Genomic DNA, 26,632 nt, shown 5'->3' with positions numbered 1-26,632 from the left:
CAACTTATTGTTGATGAATATTTAGATTATTTTTTTTTTCTGTAGCAGGTCAGAAAAAAATTAGCATCACTTATTCCTCGAGTTGAAGGCGATGCCTTCACTCCTTTCTTTGTCAGGCCAGCTGTCGAAAACCACAAAATCCGTTCATTCTTGTTTTAGAAAGGTAAATGAGAAAATCCTGACAAGTGGTAGAATAAAAGCAAAGAACTTGATCCATTTTTCTTGGTAACTTGATAAATAATTCTAGTTTTAAATTGTATCATACCACAGCTGCAGACTGTTTTTCTAATGTAATCTCTATATATAATATATGCATATAGCATATGGTGTTGGTGTTTTGAGTCTCCTGTCGGTCGCTGTAGTTCACAATGCTTTGCTTCTCTCTCTGCAGCCCGGTAAAGACAGCATCTGGCTACCTGTGTTTGTGGTTCTGCGGGTCATCTTCATCCCCCTCTTCATGCTGTGTAACGTCCAGCCTCGCTACTATCTCCCCGTGCTGTTCTCTCACGACGCCTGGTACATCATCTTCATGATCTTCTTCTCCTTTTCCAACGGATACCTGGCCAGTCTCTGCATGTGCTTTGGACCAAAGTAAGAACAACACACACATCGTGATTACACAGAGTTTATATTTAAACATAAACAATCCTGATGAACTTTGTCCCTCTGCTCTCTCCGTACAGGAAGGTGTCACAGCATGAGGCAGAGACGGCAGGGGCCATCATGGCCTTCTTCTTGTCCCTGGGCTTAGCTCTGGGTGCTGCTGTATCATTTGCTTTCCGTGCCATGATCTAAGATCTTCATTAGACCACCTCACCATCCAACACTCCCGGTCCTCACCCTGTTCAGGAGAGGACGCGGCAAACAGGGGAAAAGTATTCTTAAGTGTACAGTAGAGACTTGTCTCAACCACCTCAGCGACAGTAGTTACTGAATTTTATTTAGTTTTAATTTGAGCAGTGTGTGAACGTGTGCTGTTCCTCATGTTTCCAAACGATGCCATTGATCCCAACACACATCATGAGCTCAAATAGTTCTTACAAAGACGACATGAACACAGCGTCACAGAGCCCCATTAATAAAAAAGTTATTCTGCACCCAATAACCTGGAAATGTTAAAACATCAACATTTTCACAAGTCATAAGTTTAGTTCACTTTGTTTCATATTCTTAAAATCATAATTACATGACATTGTGTAAAAAAGGTCATCATGACATATTTTCTTTTATAAATGAGGCTCTTCAACTCTAGTTTTGTCTGTCATGATTAACCAGTAATACTATTAACTATTTGTAAACTATGTTACTAGCTATTACACTTTTACAGTACACGTTTACACATCGAATCTCAAACATCACTCTGGACTGTTTTGAGTGCTGATCAAGCCAAAAACAAAAAGACAACATGGGGAAAAGATGAACTTTGACAGGAAGTGATGACCCATCAGCCGCTTTGCTCCCTTCCTCTACTTTCACCATGGACTCTGATCTCTTGTGTTTCTGTGTGTGTGTGTTCAAATTGATGATCTGGGCCATTTCCAGCTGAATAATAATTGTTTTAGAGTTTGTGTTGTTTAGATTAACGTGTAACAGTGTGGCTTTCTTCATTACAGTTTGATTTACCAAATAGAACCAGAGGTCACATTTTCTGCTTGGAGTTCAGCCCACGTGTTTTCTTTTGTTTTGTTTTTTTACTGTTACTGTGTCTTCCTGAAGAGAATCAGCATGATGTATTTTTTAATGCAGAAAAGAGAAAAACATGCAACTGTCTTGTGACTGGAAATGTGCCATGAGGAGCGAGACTTTTAAGTTCTTACTGTGACATTTCTCATTTAACGTGGACTCTGGAAAATCATTTTTATACTGAATATAGTTTGTAGTTTGTTTTTCAAACTTTACCATGTGGATCTTGCGGAGTTATTTTTGTTATAAAATTGGGGGTTGTTTATAGGCCCTCTCTCTATCAGTGTTATATTTGAATTGCTTTGCAGTCTTGTGGCCTTTGTCATCCTTTCCACAGTATTATTCATAACAATGGCGGTTTACAGCCAAACATCACGTTTTAATGCAAAAGTTGGTTTGTTATAAATGTGTTGGCATGGACATTTCAAATGTTACATTTATTACAGCTATAAACAGCTCTGTGATCAAATAAAACTGTATTTTTAAGAATGTGGCTCCCTCTGCTGGTCATATTTAGTTACACAACGATCTAATAATGACAACTATTGGTTCCTTTTTTAAAATTTTGTTACACAAACATTATACTCAGGCTTCCTAAAACACTCTGGGAGTATTGTAGGTCAAAGTGAATGAATTAGTGTCATTGACTTGTAATAGTTCAGAAATGCCTCTACAGTATGTTGAAGAAACGCAGCCTTTCCTCCTCTTCTTCTCACTGACCTTTGTGAAACAAGGCCACTGATTGAGAAACTAACTGCACAGAGAAAGCTACTTTTCAGTGCTCAGTAATGTAAGAATCAAACCATTGTGAAGCTTGGAGACCGCCCAAGTAATAAACATTTTTAAGATTTCCCATGACCCCATGTAACTGATTAAACTCAGTTCAGCAAACCTCATGTTATCCCACCGAGATGAAACGTCCAATACAGTGACCTCAACTTTCATAAACATGGGGGAAAAAAAAGGGCACTTAAAAAAACAACTGGATGTTTCGGCACTTGAGGAGGCATTGGCAAGAAAATAAAAAATAAGAAATACAATTGATTTAGTAGTTGTGATGGCTACTTTTTACTGTGCAAAGTTTCTCAGTCATCGAGGTCATGGTAAGCTTGACCCAAGGACAACTGGACTTGGCTGAAGATCTTGGAGACGTTTCACCTCTCCTCCAAAAGGCTTCATCGCAATGTTTTCTCTGTTCTCTGAAGCCTTCAGATCAAGCTGCAATTTGATGGCTAACTTGTTTTAATTCTTCTTACACATCCAACAGCTCTGGAGCAACATTATCATTCAGTTGTTGTCCTCTGTCTTCCTCCACTGGTGAAAGAAACTTTCTCTATTGGCTCTAGTTTGGTCTCTTTCAACTCCTGGGCCTTCATGATCATTTGGCGGCATGTTGGGAGCATAAATGTGATAAAGAGAAGCAAAGACTAAACTAAAACAGATAAAAGGAGGGTCAGAAATATATATATATATATATATAAAAAGAAATATTTATATATATATATAAATAAAACCTGAAACATTTCAGCTCACACTGTAAACCTGAATGCTCAAAATAATTAATTGAATTAAGTCGTGAAAACTTAAAATATGTTAAAACATTCTACCAACTCAAACATTTTGAGTGCCTGTAGCATTTTCTGACTTTTGAGTTAATTAAACTGATAATTTTCGATTAATTTTTTTTTTTTTTTGCGGATTAAGTAACCAGAATTTATAATTGTAGATTTATTTGTACTTAAAATTATACAGCGTCAACACCAGTGCGTCTGACGTCAGCAACGTCAGTGTACTGCGAGTGCGGGAAAGTGCCAGGACTGGATCATACTGGATCTACAGCCACATGGGCTTCTGTGTTCTTCTCCCCAGTATTCTTCTTCTCACAAACCAGAACCTGCCTAACACATTCTATGCCGAGCTTGATCGCCATACTCCTCGTTTGATGACCTTATTCAGACAGAAGGCATCCAAAACGGGGAAGACAGCAGATGCTTTGGCTGAAATTTTTAAAATCCATGATGAACAGGTGAAGAGATTACACATTGCATATTATATCTGTGTATTATTGGTGTTATTTTTAATGATTCAAGTGAGCTTTTGAATTCCTCTCTATGTGTTTGCCATTTCTCTGATTTCCCCAAGATAAGTTAGGAGGTTATTTGTGGATTTATGTCCAAAATGTGATGGCCAATTGCTTGGGACTCTGTGGCCTCAGGTTTGATTAGTTAACTTGTCACAGTATTTACAAATCTGTTTTAATCTTCATAGGAGTTGCATGATATCTACACAAGGCGTACCACTGTTCTACATGCCCTTCCTGTGTATCTTCGTGAGGAAGTCTGGATTTTTCAGAACATGCATTGTAAATCCCTTTGAAGAATAATCAGGCCCATTTCCTTCTCTTATGTGCCCATGGTGTTTTAGATAATAAAAAAAGATGAGGTGGATGTGATTCATGTGATCTCTCTTTCATTCTTTAAGGATGATACTGATGAGCCAGAGCTTGGGGATGCAACAGTGGCCCTCCTTACAGTCGTCAGCGACAGTCCCATGAGTCCAGTTCACTACCATCCTGTGAGAATCTCTGTCGTCATAGAAAGTGAGGTCGTGGCCAACCTCCGCAGACTTGCTGATGCCTTCCTGGTAATGTTTGGCCTAATCTATGCACTACATCTCAGCTATCCCAAAGGACTGACCAACACTTTTGAATTCACTCGAAAAATATTACTTGGTTTGGAAGATGGTAAACTGTCACCCAGGCTGCAGACTCTCAAGAATGACTTGATGATACATGTGTAGTAGGGATGGGAAGGTCTGCTTATCTCAGGTTACGATTCAGTTCACGATGCCATACAAGACTTTCAGGAGTTCAGGATCCGATACAAGACATTTGAGACAGTTGTTAATGTGCAGAAAGTTGGGGAGCCGCTGCATATCATTTGGATGGAGAGCTTGTGAAATTGTGATGGGGCAGGCCGGGGCAATTTTCATTACTACAGCAGAATAAAATGTAGCTAATATCACTTTTTAGTATTAAGTCGTATTGAATTTTCATCTAGTGTCCCATTCATTCCATGTGTAGAAATTGGTCTGAAAAGCGGAAAAAAGGGCTATTTTATGCTAGGCCATGTACCTAGTTCAAAGTTATTTACTTACTGCTACAGTTTTCAACCAGGTGTCCTAAAGTACACATTGTGCCTTTGTACTTGTTAATGTAAGATTGACCTTTTAACATTGCTTGTTATATGTAGAGTTTTTCAAGGAGTTTGTAAGCTATTCATGACATTTATGAAGATTTGTGTTTACAAAGTTGCTGAACACACTGTGCCTTTATACTTGTTAATATAATACCGGTAGTTAAACATTTGAACCGTTAAAGTGAAGAGTGATAGATTTACATGAAGTTTATAAGCTATTGGTGACATTTATGTTATTTTGTTAGTTGCCGTCCGACAGGTTTTCTGATTCTTTGCTTTTCTGAACAAATTGTATTTATTTTTTTGTATATTCTTTATTTATATCGATTATATATTTCTCTTTTTTTATAGTTAGTTATTTGTCTTTCAAATATTTGTTTTACTGTGTTAAAAGGGAGAGGGTGACATGTAAAGTTTCTATTCTCAACTTTTGAAAGTGTTTACCCTTGACAAAGTTTTGAGTTCCATGCACTGAAAATATGGTGTATATGTATTTTTTTCAAGCTAGTTGTACTTAATGTAACTAAGGCAATCAGTTGCCACAATTTTTTCAAGTTTCAAGGCAAATGATTTTAAGTTTGGAGAACTCAATTGTTTTGAGTTGCGTGTAAGCAAAAGATTAATAAAAACAACTAATAAATATTGAGTTTATTGGACATGGAATTCTCAAGTTTGTCCACTTAAAAGTATTCAGCTGTGTTAACTTAATGCAATGAGAGCGATAAATGAATATTCTAAGTTGCATTAACTGAAAATATTTGAGTTGACTTAACAAGTTATTTGATTTACCTGTAATCAAAACGTAAATGTAACACTAACTCCTAATATTTAAGCTCTGAAAACTTGTAACTTTTGAGTTCATAAACTTAAAAAAAGTAAGGCAATCAGTTGCCTTAATTATTTTGAGTTCTGCTAACTTATTTGGGTTTATAGTGCAGGTGATCATTCTTTGTAGGTTTACTACTACTAAGGTTATGTAACAGAGTGAAATTCAAACTGATGGTTCTATACGACTTCCAAAAGAGAACCAGACCTTCAGAGACTAGACTTTTTATATCTCTATAGATCATTTTAATATCTGAAACCCCTGCAGCTAAGTAGGAGTTAGACAAAGTAAAAAAGTGCAGAAATCGCCTTTCTTTACATTTTTCTCAGCAAAGATTCACAGTGATATGTTTGACTGTTAAATGACAGCAGGATTAGATTTTTTTTTTGAAACTCCACATGAACAGGACGAGATTATTAAAGAGGGAACAGGTACAGCTTTGTCCAGAAGTGTCGTCAACATTGATATAAACCCAAAGTTGGTTGAAGGAGCAGAATACAACGGAAGACTAATTATTCACAACAGTACATTAATAGTTTATTTGCGATAAGATCATTTTAATTATTAAGGAACCCTTAACACTTTGATAAAAGTCTCAGGATTCTTATAATTGTTTTAAGATCAGTATTAGCACATTCCTTCAGTTCAACTTTCTTAACTATCATTTTATTTGACTTTATTTAAAGTGAACTCAATTACTTAGAAAGCTTTGTTACTATTCTCATATTTCATAGCTTCAACAAGCACTTTGAAGGTAATTTAGTAGTTATTAAATGCATAATGTATGCTTCATTAAGCTTTTCTGAAAAGGCTTCACACTGTTAATGTTTCTAATAATAATACTAAGATGTGCATCTCAAAATGTTCAAGGAGACATTTTAAGATCTTTGTTGGTAAAGAAAGAGAAACTTTTAGACTCTTTATTCAAAGAAATCCTCACAAGACACAAAAAAGGAGTCTAAAGGTTTGTATTGATGATTCATTCTTAAGATATACAGTTTATTCAAAAATAAATTACCAGAGATATCTTTAAAAGGCAGACAGACATTGTCTCCAACCAGCCCGTCACAAAGTATTCACATCACATGTTTCTATGAACGTGTCCTCATGAGAGGGACAGAACTAGTGTAAACCCTACAGCAGCAACTTCTCTTTAAAAGAACCAGACTGTTAAGCTGATCAACAGAAACAAAAATAGCCAATGTCAACTGATTCACTATAAAACGTACTCAAAGTTTATTTAAATATTTAATCCAACTTACATGCCCGATTTGTTGTAATGTGTTAGGAAAGGTCAGTAAGAAACTGTACAGTATGAGACTGGCATTTGAGGTGAGAAATCATTTGGATGGAATCAAAACCGAAACAGTCAGACAGTAATGAAGTCGATGGTGAACAAATATCTCCTGCTACACAGAAAACAACGTGATTTACAGTTTTACAACTGGAGAAGACAGGAGAAACATTTCTTGTCAGTGTATGAAATCATCTGAAACATTTAAAGTGATATGTCTTTATATACTCCCTTGCTGGGCGATGGACTAGATGATTGCAATGCTTTTATGTCTGCTGGCTAATCATAAAGCTATCTTAGCTAGGCAAAAAGACCGTAAACTAAATGAACCAGATTAGCTGCTGGCTTTAGCTACATCTTCCCTCCACATGAGGTGTATTCATTTCCTTATCTTACTCCCTACAAGAAAGCAATGAGCGTATTTTCCAAAATGTGAAAAACTTTCCCATGAGAGAAACTGAGATTAAAGATTTGTATTGCTAACACAGCAAAAGCTAGAGGCTTCTAAAAAAAAACAGCTAGTGTCTCTTTAATGAAAGGCAGCAGAGGAGAGAAATGTCTCAACATGAGAACGAAGACAGGCCTGGCTCTAAAAGCTCTAAGCTAGCTCAATGCTATAACCGAGTGACTCAATGAAGAGAGCCATACACCTGCAGGTCTGCTACGAGACGCTAAAGGTTAGATCACTTTTTAAAAAGCACATCTGTTCTACATTAAAAACAAACACCAGATGAGAGGCGCTTGGCTTCCTACAGATCTCACCAGGGTCACAATCACACGATTTCTGAATCGACTTGTCGTCTGTGCTCGTGGGAAGGGTTAACAAACAGAAGAAAAGTAAACTGAACTGTCTAGCTTGCGAGACAAAACAAATAAATGCACATAAGTCAGCTTTTAAATTTGCATTCATTGTTGTTCCAGCTGCTTACAGCTGTGTCAGTTTTCCCTGAATTACAGCTTGATCCTGAAGCGATGCAGCAAACAGGTCAACGTGTCTACAATACGCACCACAACACAACGTGTGTCTATCACAGCATGGCACACTGGAGGAGATGACAGTCTTTTAAGCTCCTGTTTTGGCTTCTCTACACGGTCCTCTCCTGAACATGCAGTTTCTGCTCTGAGGCACTGGGGGGGGCGATGAAGAGCAACACAGACGGCAAGCCTACAGGTCCATTACAGCAAATGAAGAAGGGGCAGTGACGTGGGAGGAGAGGGAAAAGCTTTGGTGTTGATGTAGTTCCACAGTTGAAGGATTGAACAGATTGAACAAGTGGGCAGGAGGCTGATGAACACAACGAGGGAGATGCATGCACGAGGAGGAGCATCATTGAGTCTTTAACTTGGTGTGCTGCGAGCCCTGTTCTGTCAAGCTTGCTTTGATGGAGTTGATCACCGTCTGTCTGACGTTGTCTTCCATATAATTCTCACTTAATGGCTTCAAAACCTGCAGAAGAGGAAGAAAAAAATGTTAGTTGGTGTCAGAGTAAGTGCAGTCAAAGCATCCAAAGATGTTCTATAAAAGGGGACAAAGAAACTGAAAGAAAAAAGGTTAGGGGAGGAAAATATTAAAGACAAAGAACAAAAAGTGTATGTAGTCTTAAACATGCCAACAACAGAAACAAATCTCAAGCTTCTCAAACATTAACATCTACAACTGAAAAAACCTCAACTGAAAAAATTGAAAGGCCAGATAATGTGTCAAAGATATTTAGGAACCATTTGAGCGGGCAACAAGTCCTCAAAATCCTGAGATGAGTCCGGCCAGTAGGTGTGCAGATACATTCAAAGGTAGCAGATAAAGTAGAAGAATCCAGCACCATCGGATTAAAAAAATACTAATAATAAAAACAGAAAGCAAACTGCAAAGGTTCTTATATGAGAGAGAAGACTGCCAGTCGTCCAGCAGTAGCTAGTTACTCCTCTTGTAGATGTTATTGTTGTTGAGAGGAGGAAGAGCTCTGAAGCTGTGTGTCGCTCCTGATGGGAGTGAAGGGAACAGAGAGAAGGGCCAAGCCAGGCGCATCCTGACCGGTTCCAAAAGTTGTGAAAACACCTGAGAGGACAGCGAGGGAGGAAGAGGAGAGTTAAACAAGAAACGAAATAGGAAGAGAATGGAGGAAGAAAAGAAAAGAAAAGAGAAAAGTGATAAAGAAGTTTGGGGAGAAGATCAAGTGGAAGAAGAGTAAAAAAAAAAAAAAGAAAGAGGTGAAATTCTGAGTTAAACATTTTTAACCAGACAAACACAAACAATACAGAGAAGAAGAAGAAGAAGATGGGGTGAAGGGGAGCAAACAAAGTAGAAGAAGAAATGAGGCAGGATGTGGAGAACAGCAGGCGTTCAGAAGGTGACACCTCTCACCTCTCTGATCGTCTTCTGTGGAGCACGAGGAAGGAGGGAGGAAGAGAGACAAAAGCAGAGGAAGGGGGCAAAGGTCAGAGGAGACACGAAGGTCGTGCTCGTGGTGAAACAGACATTTAAGAAACATAAACACTCGATTTTATTTGTTGAAACTGGAGGAGTGAAGACAGAGTGAATACATTTCAGCGTGGAGGTTTTAAGATTGGATGATTGTGAAGACAGAAGACAAACATAAACATCAAGTGGACAGGACATTTTAAACTAATCAAAGGAATCTTGTTACACTGAAAATAAAAAGGCAACAAGGAACCTCAGGATATATCCAACTTAGATTCAAACAAACAGCAGATGGAACACACTTACACACCATTTTGTGTCCCTGGAGAAGAAAAATGTAATGGGAAAAAAAAGGAACTTGCTAAAAACAACAATTAAACTTTGTCTGAACACCTGACCTTGCCAAAACGGATCCCTGGTTCTTATGAAATGTAACCTATAATATATATTAAGTAACCTATAATGATGATAAGTTATTCTCTATGTACTGCTACACAGTCTTCTACAGATTCACCTTGACAAACAGACACACACTCCTCCCTCCACGTTCACTACCCACCTGTTCCCAGAGTGTCTCAGCCACCTGGTCTATCATTGTCCCCACCTCCCGAAACTCTCCAGAGTATTTCGCGTACGCCCAGGCGCAGAGAGACATCAGAGCCACGCCCATCAGCAGGTTAGCCAGGGATGCGAAGGTGCTCAGACCGATGAAGCCCGTCACGCCGGACACGATGTAGGTGACAAACATGACTGCGAAAAGTGTAGCGGGCGTGCGTGCTGCGTAGAAGATGTTCTTGCCGTCGTTTTGTTTGGAGAAGTGGACGTAGGATTCGTCCAGCTCGGTCTCCAGCCGGCTCTGGTAGCGCTGGCAGTATTCCTCGCCGCCCATTTTCTTAACTGAGCGAAAGAAACGCACCGAGTGCTCGCGAAACTCCCCGTGGCAGCGTTCCAGGTCAGTTGGGGCAATGTATGGCTTATCCCCACCACAGACCTGACAGTGGAAGAAACAAGAAGGACGATAAAAACTTTACCACAGAATTCAACATCGTGATAGCACTCTGTCATGACTTTAGTTTGTTATTCAATACGCATTTTACAGCTTTTCAGGAGTATAATTCAAGCACCTTTACAGCACTTTCAAGATATCCAAACTAAATATTTCAAGACTCTAAAGTCCTTCATCATCATATGTTAATCGCTGCTATTGCAAAACTCTTAGTTTCAAGAATTAATTCAAACCCACCCACCCCTAAAGCGAACACTTTATATAGTCTAAATTGGGATTTATTTTCCAAGCTGTAAACATCAAACTGAAATCACGTTTGATCATGACTATTCCATCAACATGTTATTCAATTTTCCAAGTATAACTCAGCCTTGTGTCTGATGTCGAGAAATAAATAAATAAATACAATATAAAAATTAAAATATAAGTGGATCGTTGGGTTTCAAATATTAAAGATTTTTGTTTATAAAATAAAACAAAGTCATAATGAAAATCAAGAGTCTTCCTAATCGTAAAACATTCAAGTTAAAATTAAAATTGCTCTGACTCTAAAGACTCTAAAGTTTAAATCATATAAGGGTTCATACTGTTAGCAGGATGTCCTCATTGTCTCTTTTTAACATTAGTTACATTAACCAGAACATTATCAAACAGTGACACCTGGTGGGCTTAAGCATCAACTGCTTTGCTTCAGTTATTTGAGATAACTGTAAAATAAATGTAAATAAACTGATAATCAAAAGCATGTTGTTACCTGCTCCATGCTCTTGCTGTACATGTCTTTGGCTCCCGCCACAGCAGTCAGGTTGTTGGCTTCTGCTGTCGCCTGACAACCAGATAAACACAGTAAGATTCAGGATAACTTTATGACCATAGAGAACAGAATCAAACCTTTGAGATGGTGACCCAAAAATAACAAAATCACTCAGTTTTGAGAGGGAAACTTACCTGCAGCATGGACTTTGGGTGAGGCAGTTCCTCCCCTTGGTAGATCTTTATGTACGACTGTAGGAAGATCAGACATCAAGATGATCACACGTATGTTTCATGAACAATATCTATGAGCTGACAAATCCTCAAGCTTTTGTTATTTTCAGTTCAACATTAGAAGACAGTACTGTTTCATTTGATGATTCTTGTTGGACCTGTGACTTATTGGTTTGAAAACAACTATTGTAGACTAGGGCCTGACCGATATGACATTTTTTGGGCCAATACCAATATCGATATTGGGGAGAAAAAACATCTGATAACGATATCTTTCTTAGATCTATGTCGGATCTGTAGAGATATATATATATATATATATCTATATATATAGATATAGATATACACATATATTGTGTTGATCCCTCAAATGCAGTTATCAACCACAACTGGAAAGTAAGTGTGCATGTATGTGCATCAACAATTGACACTCAGTCACCAGAGGGACTCTGCAGAGTTTGGAAGTTTTGGAACCACTGGGGGGCAACAGAGGAGAAGAGTCTAGTCAGTGTCTTAGGACCCAGTTGTGAAAGTTGGATCAGACGCCTTTCATTGGCAGAAAGAGAACTGCTAGCGTAATACAAATAAACTCAAATGAAATGCTATTTGACTGGTGAGTAAGTCTACAAATATCGGCGCATACATGCGATCGAATTAGCAGATACAGATAATCACTTGATATGCTACAGTATATCGGCCGATATTATCGGTTGGCTGATTGATCGGTCGGGGTTTGTCGTAGACTTAAATCAAATGCTTTAGAACCTTGAAGTACTCCAGCAGATCTCTGCAGGTCACTTTGTTTCCTCCAATCTCCTTCTCCACCAGTCGGTCTGGAGCCAGCAGGAGAGGCACCAGCTTGGCCAGATACTTCTTAAAATCCCCATCGATCTCTGAAACACACAAATGCACACGTTAATCGTCCTCTGAAGCATTACAATTGGGGTCAAGGTTGTAGAAGCTACCACTGTTCATCATTTTAAATACACAGGTTTGAACTTCTTTTCAACCTTTCAGCCTGCCGTCAAAGTACGGGTTGGTGGCCACCTTGAGGCCTGGGTGTGGCAGCAGGAAGCAGCCGATGTTGGAGAAGCAGGAGTAGATGTGCTTCCTTACATTCTGCAGCTCCTCGTGCTGGTGCTGTTTCACCTGTATCAGACAGACAACATTCAAGTTTCACAGAGAAAGGGTGTGCTTTTCTTCTCATTGACGTTAAGAGTACTCAAACATGATCAGATGTTGACATTTTGTGTCTGTGCTTTCAAAAAGGGCTACAAGTGTGTTAGCAGCTGCAAAAATAACTCCCCACTTGACTTAAAAGACAATTCTCACCTGTAAACGTTTCTCGAGGAAGATGTTACCTCCTTGCAGTCCGTAGTCGTGTTCATAAGCATAACTCCAGTCCCTTATCAGGAACATCAAGGACTAAAACACAACACAATTAGAGAGACATAATTAGACACTTTATATCAGACTTTGGGAAGAAATATGAGAACTTTATTAATAATGGTTATGTTGCTAAATATTGATCACTTCTCTTTATTTGTTGTCCATATATTGTTTGCTTCTTTTAAAAATGATGGGGGAAAAAATGGACAAGCAGTGAAAGTAAATATCAAATTAATTGATGGGTGCAAAGGAGAGGAATGAGTCCATCAAAAAAAATTACATACTAACTCTTGTATGCTGTCATTATTGCACAAATTCTTTGTCAAAGTTACGGTACTGAAACAATGTATTTGTGCTAATCAGACAGTTGCAGGAGTTTTCCTGCAATCTTCGATAATAGAAAACAAAAAGGTACCAAATATTGGGTGTCTAGGAGTTCTATTTATTTGTTGCCATGTTATCAACATTGTTTGAATAGATTCTTCTAGTTTAAATTCTAGTATCATGACAACCATATTACCCAGGATGCATTCTTTTCTTCTAAACTCATGGTAAAATTGTAGGAGGTTTGGATCTAGTGCTGTATAGACCAAGTTTTATATCCCTGAAGAGCAATTTGCTTCCAAGCAATCAGAAATATCCAGCACCTGGAAAGGTTTATGGGAGATCTCTTCCATCGCCAGCCGGCCATATTCAGTGAAAAGCTGCATTTGAGAGAAAAAAATTAAATAAAATTATCAAAATGCAAAAGTTCCTGAGACAGATTTTGGTGCTGTGAAGAGAAGAAAGGACTCCAACCTGCAGGTGCTGCAAGTCATCCTCCTGTATGTTCTGAGAGAGATTGTACACCTGAAAAAAACAAACAAAACATATACAAATTGAGGCATGAATGTTAATGTTTTTAGAAATAAGCAACAACTAATTTTTCACCTGTAAGTCTCACCTGCACAGAGCTGGTCATTGTGCTGAGGGCGAACACTGTAGCACTGTCTTTAATGGTAGACTGGCTGTCAAAAGCTCCCTGAGTGTCAACCAGGAGCACAGCGACCTGAAGAGAGGAGATGAAATACATACAAATTCAGCTTGTAAGACAATTGGGTCCAATTTGTTTCATTGCTTTCTATGCTAATAATTCAATACCTTGCTGCCATCAGGCTTGTCGACCACAAAGACTTCGCTCCAGATCTGAATTCCTGTGGTCTCCCTCTCACAGCCTCCTCTCCAGGTGAAGCCTGTCAGGGGCTCATCATCACCTCCTATCCACGAGTCACCCTGTAGCAGAGAGAGAGCGAGAGAGAGGGGGGAGGAAAGTGTGAGATTAATGAAAATGTGGGAGGAAGAGGTGAAGATTGGTAGGGACAGAAAATGAGGGAGAATCCACAGAGTTTGAGAGACCAGATGAGGTTTAAAGTATATTGTTCCTCCAAGAATTTGGAAGAGAAAGTGGGGTTTAAAAAAACCCTCCTTTTTCAAGAGGAACTGTAATTATTTTGTTTTGATCTGTCAATGACCACACAGTTTCCAAACCCTGTGTCAAAGTTTCTGAGGAATTTGATCTTCATATTCTTATTTCTAATAGAATAAAATATTGAATTTTGGAAAGCAGAAGTCTTACAGCACTATCAGACCACATATTGATAAGCCTTATATAACCATCCTGACATTTATCAGTGCAAGCTTGACTGAGAAAGTCGGTTATCAGGGATGATCATTAGACTTTGGTCAAAGTCTGTTCTCTTGACTTCTTTCCTGTTTGCTGATCTGTAGTTTTAATCCACTGCAGATGACTTTGGCATCATTATGAACAAAACCATCATCATCAAGTTGGGTTTTTTTTACCGAGTATGTTGTACACAGAAACAGGTGTGAGCCATCCTACTAGCAACCACAGGGGCAGAAAAAAAGGCAATCCAGGAAGTGTATTTCATCCAATTGGGCAGAGAGCAGATTTCTCTGGACGACACAGATTGAAATGCAGCTCAGATTAGTGCTACTGCAGCACAAGACCTCCATTATAGACTAAAACCGCAGCACTGTATACATCACACTGGCTATGTTTACATGTGCTCAATTTCTTCAATCTAATTGAAATCATTACAATTGGGGATTCCAATTTCACTGTTTACATGGACGTTCATGCATTGGAATTAAATCAGAATAAAACCGTCCCACCTTTCTTATCTGCCACAAACATCAGAAGAAGAAGCTGACATTTCAGTCTGTGTTTGTAAACAATCTATGCTGTCGCAAGCATAGCGCCGCAAGGGTCTGCTAGGACCGTGCTTATTAATGTTCTAAAGGCTTTTACTGTCTAAAAGTGATCTTATTGGTTAGATTATTGAATTAAATATTATACTGGCATTAATGATAAACTGTAAACATATAATAAATCAGAATTAGATTCTGCCACACTTGTCAGCATGACTTTAAATGAGACTGTAATAGTTTTTAGTTCACTGTAATTCTTCTAACATTATAATTTGTCTCACCTTATTTTAAAAATATCGTTTTTTAGGCAGAGGTTGCGGAGTCAGTTTTACTGCTAGCGCGACAACATTGATATCATATGAATTTACAGTTTACAATGAATCTGTTGATATCAAAGATGTTATTGTAGCCCGCTGGGAATTGCAGGCGCTAAATATGGCTCTAAAGTGGACTCATTTTTACTGTGATGTAATAAAATACATTTATAGGCCAACACAAATATAATCCCAACGAGACTGGTCGGAGAGGGTCGTCCTCATGGAGTTCACTGATCAAGAGACGAGACAAAACTTTTGAATGACACGGCAATCATTCATGAAGTTATGCGCTCTGATGGAGAGGTATATGGAAAGACATCACTTCATGTGGGGCAGACATGCGCAGTAAGGATCATTTTATCCCAGTCAGGCAGACACCATCAGATCGAGCATGTACATGGATCCTGATACGAAAAAAGTGATCGGCATAAACCACCCCTCTCGATCGGAATGAATTTTATTTCCGAATGAGTCTGATTAGATCATAGCAAAGATGATCTGATTATCCTCTTACTCTGCAGATCTTTATATCCCCCTCATCACAAAATCTTTGCTCTGACCTGACATGTCACTCAGGTGAAAGAGGCACAATGTGACCTTGCTTGTTAGTTAGTAAAATCACTGACCACAAACAGGAAATGTACGAACAGGCCTCACAAGCAAATACCTGATTTGCAAGGGAAAGTGTGCATAACACTGATTACTGCGCACTACAACGTCAAATCTGAACTTAACATGAACCTGCAACAGAGCAGATGATCATTGATCCTTGAATAAGAACAATCACCTTTTGGTCAATAACAGAGAATGCTCTTGTACCATCAGCAGCTGTATGTAACTGAAGAATCCCGTCCTGAACAAATTGCATCATTGTTAATACAAATATGTGCAGATTTGATCAGACCCGCATGAATGCCCGTGTTCATGCAGCCACCAGCTGTGAGACAGGGTCATAACATTCCTCTGTCTTATCCATTATGTGTGTGTGTGTGTGTGTGTAAGTATGTGTATGTCTGTTAAAGAGAGTATGTGCTGCTGTGTGTGTGTAAGGTGATCTTGGCTGCTTCTGTGTCCAGCTGCTATCAGAAGGTCTGAAGGACTAGTTGTTGATACTCTCGTCAGAGTAAGTCACACAGCTGTTGGGAAAAGATACTCAGTAATATGTGTGTGTGTGTGTAGCACTGTATTTTTCAGGATTTATCAAAAAGGTGAGTAAAGCTACGGGGAAAATTAGGAGTATACGACTAGAATCCTTGAAAACATCACTTAATTATCTTACAAAACAGACGAAACTAAACCGTTTTCAGACCAGTTAAGCCACCCTGTCATGTCTAACTCATCTGTGTGATTAAGTATCTCAGTATGAGGCCGAACAGGAAGCACTGGTGTTTGCTGCACATTCAGGCACACATGCCTGTACTGGTTGTGATGTCATCTGCTGAACTATTAGGCCCTCCTGCTTCTGTTACTGAACATTGTACAGTACTAATGGAGGCATTAGACAAGCTGTTAAATGTTAACTCAGCACTAACACACACACTCATCAAAAGGACTGTCTTAAATGAGTACAAGTGTACAAATACTCATTGGAGTTAAATTGTAACTGAATGTGATTGTATCCCTATATTTGAAATGCTTGATAATCATTCAGCATCAAATAGGAAACACATTATTTCTCTTACCTGAGAGTGCATGTAGCGCAGCATGAAGTCCAGCAAGAAGGACTTGCCTTTGCGGAAGGCCCCGGCCACAGACACAACCACCACATTCAGGTCCTTCACGTGATCCTGCAGCAGGACCTTCTCCAACGCTGTGACATCTAGCTCAAAGCTGTGCTCATCCTCATTGGCCAGGACAATCTGGATCGGTCTGGCCTTTTCTTCTTCAACACAAGCCTGAAAACAGGCAATCAATTAAAGAGCATTCCCTGGCATGAAGAGCAGTTTGAGTGATAACATTGTGATGACATGGGTGTCATGGAGGAGACAGGGATGGTATTATAAGTCTGAAAACAGCCAACAATGTGAGAGGAGGATATTAGCCTGACATAAACAAAACACATTTTGCACAAAACGCAGGTCCTTTTGTTTTTAGCACCTCTGCAGTAAGGAGTCTTAATACTTCCACTACCAAATACCATGATGGCATTCAAAGTTCCTAAAAATATTTCTTTCAGCAGTCCTTGTTGCTCTAGAGTTGAAATATTATTTGTCTTCATCCTGTCTTCAAAATTCATGTGATCAATACTGACTTTAGAGCTGAAATAATTCTGAAAGTTTTTGAAGCATCTACTTGATTTAACTGCTCAGGTCAGGTAAAAATGGTGTCAGTTCTATAATGTAATGATTTTCTGCTTTATTCTGTCTTTCACTACTGTGAACTTAAAGGTAGAGCTTTAGCATTGTTTGTTGCAGCTTGTAAACACATCATTCAAACTGGGCCCTTCCTCCTGGGTTCATCGCTCCCAGGAGCGCACAATCAATGCTGGACGTGGTGTTTACTTTTACTGCTTGCATCTACAAGCATACTGCAAATTTCCGCACACTAGCACAAGCTAACCACTGGTATTTGGTACCTGCCTGACCAACAGAAGGTAGGCTCACGTCAGCGGGGGAAAGCCAAAACAATATTCACCCTCATATTGGAACAAGCTTTATAAAGGGGGTTAATAAATAAATTAAACCAAAAGTCAGTTTCAGGCCTTATTGCAATTACCGGTTGTTAAATGGAGAAAATTCATTTTCTGCGGTCTCATTTCCAAAAGCTATGACCAAAAACTTTTATACACATGTTTGTGAATGGACAGGAACACAGCAGAAAATAGAGCAATCTTTACCTCCTCTTCTTCCTGAATTTCTTCTTCAGGTGAGGGAGTCAGGAGCGCGTTTTTGCCTGAGTTTAAGGGCTGGATCCTGGGAAGCACTTTTGCCCCCATGTCTTCAGGCCTAACTGAAGGAGGCCAATTCGTATTCTGAAAATTGGGGACATCTTCCACACTGCTAAGGCCTTTAGAGTAAGAAGAGGGAGAAAGATTAAATAACACAGGTTAGTTGACATCCGTTTTCATGTTAGTGCTCAGACAAAAGTTGTAAAGAGAGAAGAAGGTGATAAATGAAGAGCTGGTAAGTATTGAGACAAGAAACCACTTTTTTTAAAGGAGTAGTTTTCATGGTCATTTTTCTACTTGAAAGGAGGTGGACTATCGTATGAAAAGGTTCAATAAAAGTGAAATACCAAATATGTGTTTAAGTAGCAGAAATGAATCTTTCCAGCACCCTGCGCTGGACTAAAAACTGTCATCCACTCTGGTCCACACATCTAGGTCAAGCTCGAAAATAGCCATGTGCAGAAATCCCAAAGGGACAAAGCAAACGAGAAAAGAACTTTGGAGGACAGCGATTACACATATTTCTTCTCAGTCATTTTGACATTTCTGTGGAAGTCTGCTTTAAAACTTCAGCACATGTTTCCTGTAAACTGCAGGATTCTTGTCTTCATGCCACAGATTCAAAACTGCAGCATAAGCAATGTGCTGAACCCACAACAGGAGTGCTGCATACAGATGAACAGAATGTCTTTTTTATTTACAGGCTGCAACCAACAACTGATTTTTCCTTTACACTGCAGATTTGTTTTATTCCCTACTTTAAAATGTCAGGAACCTCTAACCCCCTGATTGTATGTAAGTAGTAAAGATTTAATTCTCACCTCCACTAAAATTAATTGGTGTCACTAAATTGCATTTCAAATGTTAAAAAATTTAATATAATATTGATTTATCATTTTGTATGTGTTGTTGTTAAGGTATAGGTCTCACATTTCTTGTTTATCTGGAAAAATAAGACCGCAACTTGGTTTTCTGTATAGTAACAAATCCTGCCTGACAGTGCATAATAGAAAAAAGATTGTCTAGGCTACAATACTGCCCGTTTTGGAATATGGAGACACACTCTACATACACGCATCTGCTTCTGCCTTGAAGCCTTTAGATGCCTTATACCACAGTGCTCTTCGCTTTATCACAGGCGACAGATTTCGAACTCATCATTGTGACCTTTATCGTTCTGTAGGCTGGTCCTCGTTGGGTCATCGAAGAAAGCAGCACAGTATTTTGTTTATTTACAAGGCACTCATAGGTAAACTCCCTTCTTAGCTTACTACTCTCCTGTCCATAAACATATCGAGCCATTCGACAAGGTCTCAAAACTGGATATCTTTGAAAACACTGAGGTTTAGAACTGAATGGGGAAAGACTGCCTTTATATGGAATGACCTTCAGAGGATAGCTAAGTTGCCCTCTCGTTTCATTCAGCGTTTTTAAAGACCTCGTGTCCAAACTACCTCAGGAAGGAAATTGTAACTGTTTCACAATGTGAATTCATTTAAATGGGTATGGTTTACATGTGTGAATATATGTTTTAGTGTCTAGATGCTATTATTGTTGCCTGTTAATATGTTTATATTTGTGCTGTTTCTATTTTTGTATTGCTGTAGGGCAGCCCTGCAAAAGAGACCTCGGTCTCAGTGGGTCCTCCCTGCTAAAATAAAGGATAAATAAATATTCTTTACAGATATAGAGATCACTGGTCGACAACAGGATTGACGAGACACTCTCTAAAGTACAAAAAGTGGCAATCCTTCCGAACTGACTGCTGAACAAGTATGAACAAGTATGACAACAGATATCAAGCATTAGTCATTCAAATGATCAAAACTCAAGTAATGATATCATAAGTGTCTCTACTCTCTACCACAAACAAATCAGGTTTACGGGAACCAATAGGACCACACCTTTATGAAATGACTGCATGTGAGTCATGAATGTCTACAGATTTTTTACTGACATTAGAAAAAGGTTTGGAGAGAATGAGCAACAGACTGTATATGCACTGCAGCAATAATGTAATCAACATACGTCTAAACAAATACTTAAGAGGGCATACAACAAACACCAACTGTCAGTAGCCCCTTTCAGAGATCTATTCTGCAACAAAGCTGTAAAGAAGCTCAGCTGTCATTACACCTTAAGACAATCACACTGATTCCGCAACAGCGTGAGCTTCAAATACACACACACACACACTCAAACATGCACAGTAACACAATCCCGGCGCAGTTTCAGCAGATGGCTGTTCACCATGAGCCTGATTATGCCCATGATTTCTGCCTCATTCAAGGACATTTTTTCTGACCACTGTAACCTTTCTGAATGTGGCTTAGTGCTGTGCTCATGATGGGTATGTCCCACAACCCCATGATAAAATATGTATCACGATACAGAGGCCACCATACAATATATATATATATATATATATATATATATATATATATCGTGACATACATTGATTTTAGATAATGACCATGTCCTACACAGAATTCACTACTACAGCTGTTCTTTATTGTTGAGAATAACAGCAGAGGCATAAGGATGCTACAACTTAAAACACTTCAATTCAGGTCCTCAGAGATCTTAGAAATACATGAAAATGCTTCAATCCCAGCGCTATGGCGTTGTTGTGAACTGCACCATAGGTCATTTGTCTTTCAAAACTGTCATCACAGCTTTGCAGGCATATCGATTCCGTAACACCTGTATCAAGACATGTACGGTATTTGCAAGAAGCGCATGAAGATAGATTACCATATCAATTTTTTGAGCACAGCCCTAGCTCATGATGGATTAACGTTGGGTGTTTAAAGCAATGAGTCTGCTTCTCTAATGTCTCCGACTCCTTCAATTGTAGCCAAAATACCCCTGTGAAAAATATGTTTTTATATTAGATTAATCTGAAATGAGTTGGCCACTTTCAACTTGATAGTCCAAAAAATCATAATAAAAATGTAAAGATGAAAATGTGAAACAGAAACAACAAACAACATAATCTACATTTAAAAACAAGTTACAAACAATTGCTGGAACTATCTGCCATGGCTGTTTTGTAATTTTGTGTTAATATTTAGGGTCATTTCAGACTCAGGCAAAGCACTATAGCAGCTGGCACCGGACCCTGTCAAAGCCCTGATTCATGTCAAGGTGATTGGAGAGTATTTCTGAAAATATTATGGGATAAAGGGCAACTGTAAATGGGACAATTAAAGATAGACCTGAAGGTGCTATCTTGCAAAGTGTGGCAGCAATGTATTTGAGGAGGTGCTCTTAACAGCACATGAATTAGCCATGCACATTTCTATGGATGTAACGATTCACTCAAATCACAATAAGATTCACGATACGTTTCTCTCACGATTTATTTGACAAAATGAGACAGTAGACAAATCATGAGTGAAAAAGATTCCTTTAGGGGCCACAAACCCAGTTGACAGTGTGGTTTGGCCTTTTAATGGGGGAGGTGACTGGAGCTTCTCATTGTGGTGTTGATTAAATGCTGCATCATGTTGGTTGTGCTGTTTGTTTAGTTCCCTGTCTTCTTGAAATATTTGCCCAGTTTTTGTTTTGTCTATTATCTTCTCACCTCTTTCATTATCTGTCTGGAGCCAAAATGCTTCCACAACTCCGATTTTAAAAGAGGGTGGTGCGTCCTCAATTTCAAAATCCTTCTCTGAAGCTGCCAACCACCTCTGCTCTACAGCTGCTGACGCTCACGATATTATTGCGATTCATTTTTCAGAGTAACGATGTGAATCTCGACACCTTTGAATCGATTTATCAAGATTATAGGATTAATCTTTATATCCCTACATATTTCTTAAGCCTGTGGAGGTGCAGGGTCCCCCTGAAGTCCAGAGCAGCACTCAGCAGGATGAAGTGGCAACTGCACTGCAGCCATAGAGGGGACCCACACAAAGACACTATTCTGCTGGGACTGCAGGACTCTGTACTGCAGCAGAATGTGTGTGAGAGACATACACAATAAACAACCAGAGAAAAACCATTTACTTAGCTGGAATGTGCACTCACTGCTACAGTAACACTTCATGATACAGTGGCTAATGGCCTGTCTTTCTCCTCAGCTTGCAGAAATGAGGGCAGAACTAAAATTAGCTGCATTAGCTCTTATCGCACAATGACTTTGAGCAGATGTTAACTGGCCTAAATGATTTCCTTTCCGTGCACATACACATGTGAGAGATGGAATAAGTTTAGCACAAATAAAAATAAACTTAAAATTCTATTCAGTTTTGTGTCCCCTCAGTCCTCAAATGAGAGGACCGGGGGTCTATCTTTAACTATGCATGGCAAGACTAGTGTGTGTCTACCCTACATCTCAGCACTGTGTCCCAAATCAGCTCTCCCCTCCCTGGACTCCTAGGCTATATCTGAGGCAGCCTTTGATAAGGCCATGGTCCACTTAAATTCACCAGCTGTCTAAATAACGGGACGTTTCATACTTTAAAGCGATTAAAAAAAAACGCTCTGTGGAAATAAAGGCTGTAACAAATCTTTGGGAGTGGAATTAGGTCACACAAGTTAGTCAGTGACACAGATTGTGCAAGCAAGTTTATGCTGAATATCTGCTGATGTCTTGTTGGTTTCAACATTGAAAGAGAGAAAACTGGCAGTATATTGAAAGCAGGGTAAAACTGAACAAATCTAATTTTCACTGTTGTGATACAAATTATTAATTATTTATCAACAAGACTGCAGGGATTACTTGTGCATAAAAGAGTCACTGTAACCTATTAAGATGCAGCTTCACTGACGTCTCACCAGAAAACAACCTGACACGGCCTCCCTGGACAAGAGTCAAGGAGGGCAAATGTTCAGTTGCAGCTAGAGGACCAATGGGAGAGTCTGTGAAGACAAAGTGCAGATTAAGAGCAGCCGCTGTCAGTGAATGTCGCTGCCCAAGAGTCAGCTGATGTGAATGAAAGTAGACATAAGGGTTATCATGATAAGGGACTCTTGATATTATCTTAGAGATGAGACTTGCAGGCTCACTAATAACTATTAGAGAAATTTAATAACAAACTAAAAGGGTTGCTGGAAAATGTAATGTTTGACCATTGGCAGTGGCATTCCAGATTTGTTTAAAATAAAGTCAACAGATAAAGTTGCAATAGGTTTGTTTGTCATCTTTACCGATGCAAACAGATTTTATGAAAAAACAAGCTGTAAAGCCAAAAGGTAATGCAGACATAGCTAGTATTGAGCCAGTAATCTAATTTGCTGCTTTATGAACATGGTGCAAAAACAGCTTTCTTACAGGCTCTTGTTAAAGCAGTGACCACAACTTACTGCTTTAAAACAATTTCAGAGTATTGTTGTCATAGTTTAGAGACCATGTTCACCCATACAACGGAATATATGTTTTTGTCTTTTTCCTTAATCATATCCTAAATCAGAAGTCAGGTAGCATAACAATGAAAATATTTTTTTTAAATCAGTTTTATAGTGAACTATTATGTTTATATAAGTGACAATTAAGTAAACGCCTTCCTTGATAAGCATACTGTAGGTGATAGGGAAGAGTCATGAAAAAAGGGATCAAACATTGGAACTAAAGATTGATAATACTTTAATGCAGGCTATTGAATCCTTATATAAGCTTCAGATACATTTGACAAACAACTTGTTGATATCACCTGTATCCCCTTTCAAAATGATTAACGTTTCCTATTTATAGGCTACATAAAATTAAATATCCTACAGCAAGAATCCAGGTTTTGAATATGGACACCAGTCTGTTGTTAGTGGACAAAATGAGCCTTGTAATTACGTGGATAAGTCTGCTTTCAGACCGAACAGACTAATAATAGAGTATTTAAATACATCCAAGTCATTAGCGGGATGAGAAGATTAACGTAGGCTGAGAGAGGCCGTCACAGGAAACTGTTGTACAGCGGACAGTTTCAAAGTTTAGAAACCACGCAGCTTAATCCAGTAGACGGTGACTGTGCAATTACAGGCAGGTCCAGAGACGAGACACCCCGTGGAGAGTTGCTGTCCCTCTGCCGGCCGGGTGAAAGTGACGGCCCGGACAAACGAGCCGACAGGTGTCGCGCTCAGTTTGTATCCGGGTCAGAATTTAAACAACAGCTTTTCAATAAGTTACAGAATCGTAAAAAAAACAAAAAAAAAACATGGTTCGACAGTGAAATAAATCACAGGATATTAGAGATAACTCACTTTAACTCATTTTCAAACAGTCTGAGCTGTTTTTGACACTAGCAGAGGGGGCACATTCTGGCACGGTAGCCACATTTGGCAGCACACCGCGGGGCTCCCAACTGACAACAGAAGCGTCTGGCAAACGGAAAAGCGAGAGTTTGCCACTTACCAAGACAAATACGAAAGAAGCAAACACACGTTAAATTTCTTTACCCGCTTCGTCCTCCCTATCGCCTCACTGTCACACACACGCCAGACACAAACAAACACGGTTTACCTTCGTCGTTGACTCGACTTTTGCAGTGGTGCTCGGTGTGATTCCTGCTCCTCAACTCTCTCACCTCCGCCATCTTGGACTGCTGAATTCTAACGTGGCTGACGTCAAAGGATCTTTTTTTTTCTTCTCACGCTGTCTGCTGAAGTTGAGGACGCCCCCGAGGCTGCCGCAGCTGGGACAAGTAGGCTACACCGCACAAGTATGACTAGTATTTAAATTCTCAGAGAAAACAACACATCGTGTTTGCATTTCCTCAGCACATATTGTTTTCAGTTTAATGTATGGAAGCCCATTTCCGCCAGTAAAAAAAAGAAAAGAAAATAATAAAGTCTCAAAATTTCCATCTCATTATTAATAATATCTCATTATTTTGACTTATCTCATTATTATGACTTTATATCTCATAATTTCGACTTTATATCTCATAATTTTGACTTTTTATCTCATTATTTCGACTTTATGGGCGGCAGTAGCTCAGTCTGTAGGGACTTGGGTTGGGAATCGGAAGGTCGCCGGTTCAAGTCCCGGCACGGACCAAGTCCGGAAATTGGTCTGGTAGCTGGAGAGGTGCCAGGCCACTTCCTGAGCACTGCCGAGGTGCCCTTGAGCAAGGCACCTAACCCCCCCCCCCCACAAGCTCAGGAGCGCCCGCCGTAGGGCAGCCCCCTCACTCTGAGACCTCTCCATTAGTGCATGTCCACAGGATCCTGTTTGTGCATGTGTGTGTATTTCAGTTCATGTTTGTGTAGCATGTTTACTAGACAGAGTGTAAAAACGAATTTCCCCTCGCGGGATCAATAAAGTATAAATTCTTCTTATTCTTCTTCTTCTTTATATCTCATTATTATGACTTTTTATCTCATTATTTCGACTTTATATCTCATTATTATGACTTTATATCTCATAATTTCGACTTTATATCTCATAATTTTGACTTTTTATCTCATAATTTCAACTTTCTATCTCATAATTTTGACTTTTTTTCTCATTATTTCGACTTTATATCTCATTATTATGACTTTATATCTCATAATTTCGACTTTATATCTTATAATTTTTACTTTTTATCTCATTATTATGACTTTATTATTTTCATTTTTATTTTTTTAACTGGCGGAAATGGGCTTCCATATTAATGTCATTATGCCAGAGAATAATGTTTTTCTTTGACTTACACGTTTAAAAAGCTCTGCACCTGCATCAGCATGATCTGTTTAGAAATGTCTAATGTTTGCACTGTTGGCAAAGGTTTGGACTTACAAGCAAAGCAAAACATTAATAATGAAAAAAGGTTAAGCATCTTGTTCCTGACAGTGTGGGGAGTTCTTGAAACAGACCATCATAAAGAGGGTGAAACCTTTGATTGTAAATATTAAGAGTGAAACATGCAGAGAAACATTATTTCACTGTTAAATTTATGAAATGTAAGGGAGGTTTTTATGTTATTCTCTGTTTGTATTGTTTTTATGCAAAATAAAAAAATGCTAATCAAGTAAACTATTCCTTTGATGACTATAAAGGGTGTATGAGATTAGCGTACAATGAAACAGTCTAAATTATAAAATAAAGGCTAACATAAGATAACACAAAAATCAATCAATTCATGTAGTGGTATGTTGAAAGAATGATAAATAATTGTAAAAATTATGTTATAATTTAATATTTCTCATATTATTTTTCAGTGAAATTAAGAACAAAGAGATTACGAATTTACACATTATTAAATAAAATGTTTGACTGGCAGTTCTTTTGTCTGAAGGGCACAAACAACATAAGGAAACAACGTGATATGAAACATGAAATTGTACTCCAATAATTATTAAATTGTGATTGGTGCGTGGAAATAACTTCAATGGCATTACTCCAACAGAGTCCCGTACACATCAGGCAGGAGATTTGAGAGGAACAGTCTCATTATAGAATAGCAGGTATCCCTTATAACATTAAGCTAATAAAGAG

The 26,632-nt window shown here is 38.8% G+C and overlaps 2 protein-coding genes across 4 annotated transcripts in view; one reads left to right on the top strand and one right to left on the bottom strand.

Annotated features, from left to right (window-relative positions):
• Positions 1–1,205, top strand: part of LOC132975495 (equilibrative nucleoside transporter 1-like) — a 33,347-nt gene extending 32,142 nt beyond the window's left edge. For all 3 annotated transcript variants that reach the window (XM_061040065.1, XM_061040066.1, XM_061040064.1), the window contains exons 12-13: positions 392–591; positions 684–1,205. In XM_061040065.1, the coding sequence (XP_060896048.1) occupies positions 392–591; positions 684–795 (312 nt within the window). In that variant the 3' untranslated portion in view covers positions 796–1,205. The remainder of the gene's footprint in view (positions 1–391; positions 592–683) is intronic.
• A 5,452-nt stretch (positions 1,206–6,657) lies between these two features.
• atl2 (atlastin GTPase 2) lies at positions 6,658–24,815 on the bottom strand. Its single transcript, XM_061040063.1, has 14 exons — positions 24,674–24,815; positions 18,163–18,332; positions 17,009–17,221; positions 13,942–14,073; positions 13,745–13,849; positions 13,600–13,650; positions 13,449–13,505; positions 12,745–12,837; positions 12,423–12,561; positions 12,178–12,305; positions 11,374–11,430; positions 11,180–11,251; positions 9,979–10,410; positions 6,658–8,447 (listed from the first exon to the last, which is right to left on the bottom strand). The coding sequence occupies exons 1-14, from the start codon at positions 24,744–24,746 to the stop codon at positions 8,328–8,330; spliced, it is 1,842 nt and encodes a 613-aa protein (XP_060896046.1). The 5' UTR covers positions 24,747–24,815; the 3' UTR covers positions 6,658–8,327.
• Between the last annotated feature and the right edge of the window lie 1,817 nt (positions 24,816–26,632).

The sequence above is a fragment of the Labrus mixtus genome, chromosome 6 (assembly GCF_963584025.1).
Source record: "Labrus mixtus chromosome 6, fLabMix1.1, whole genome shotgun sequence".
Lineage (NCBI taxonomy): Eukaryota > Metazoa > Chordata > Actinopteri > Labriformes > Labridae > Labrus > Labrus mixtus.
The sequence above is the reverse complement of the archived record's forward strand: the minus strand, read 5'-3'. Positions and strand labels throughout refer to the sequence as shown.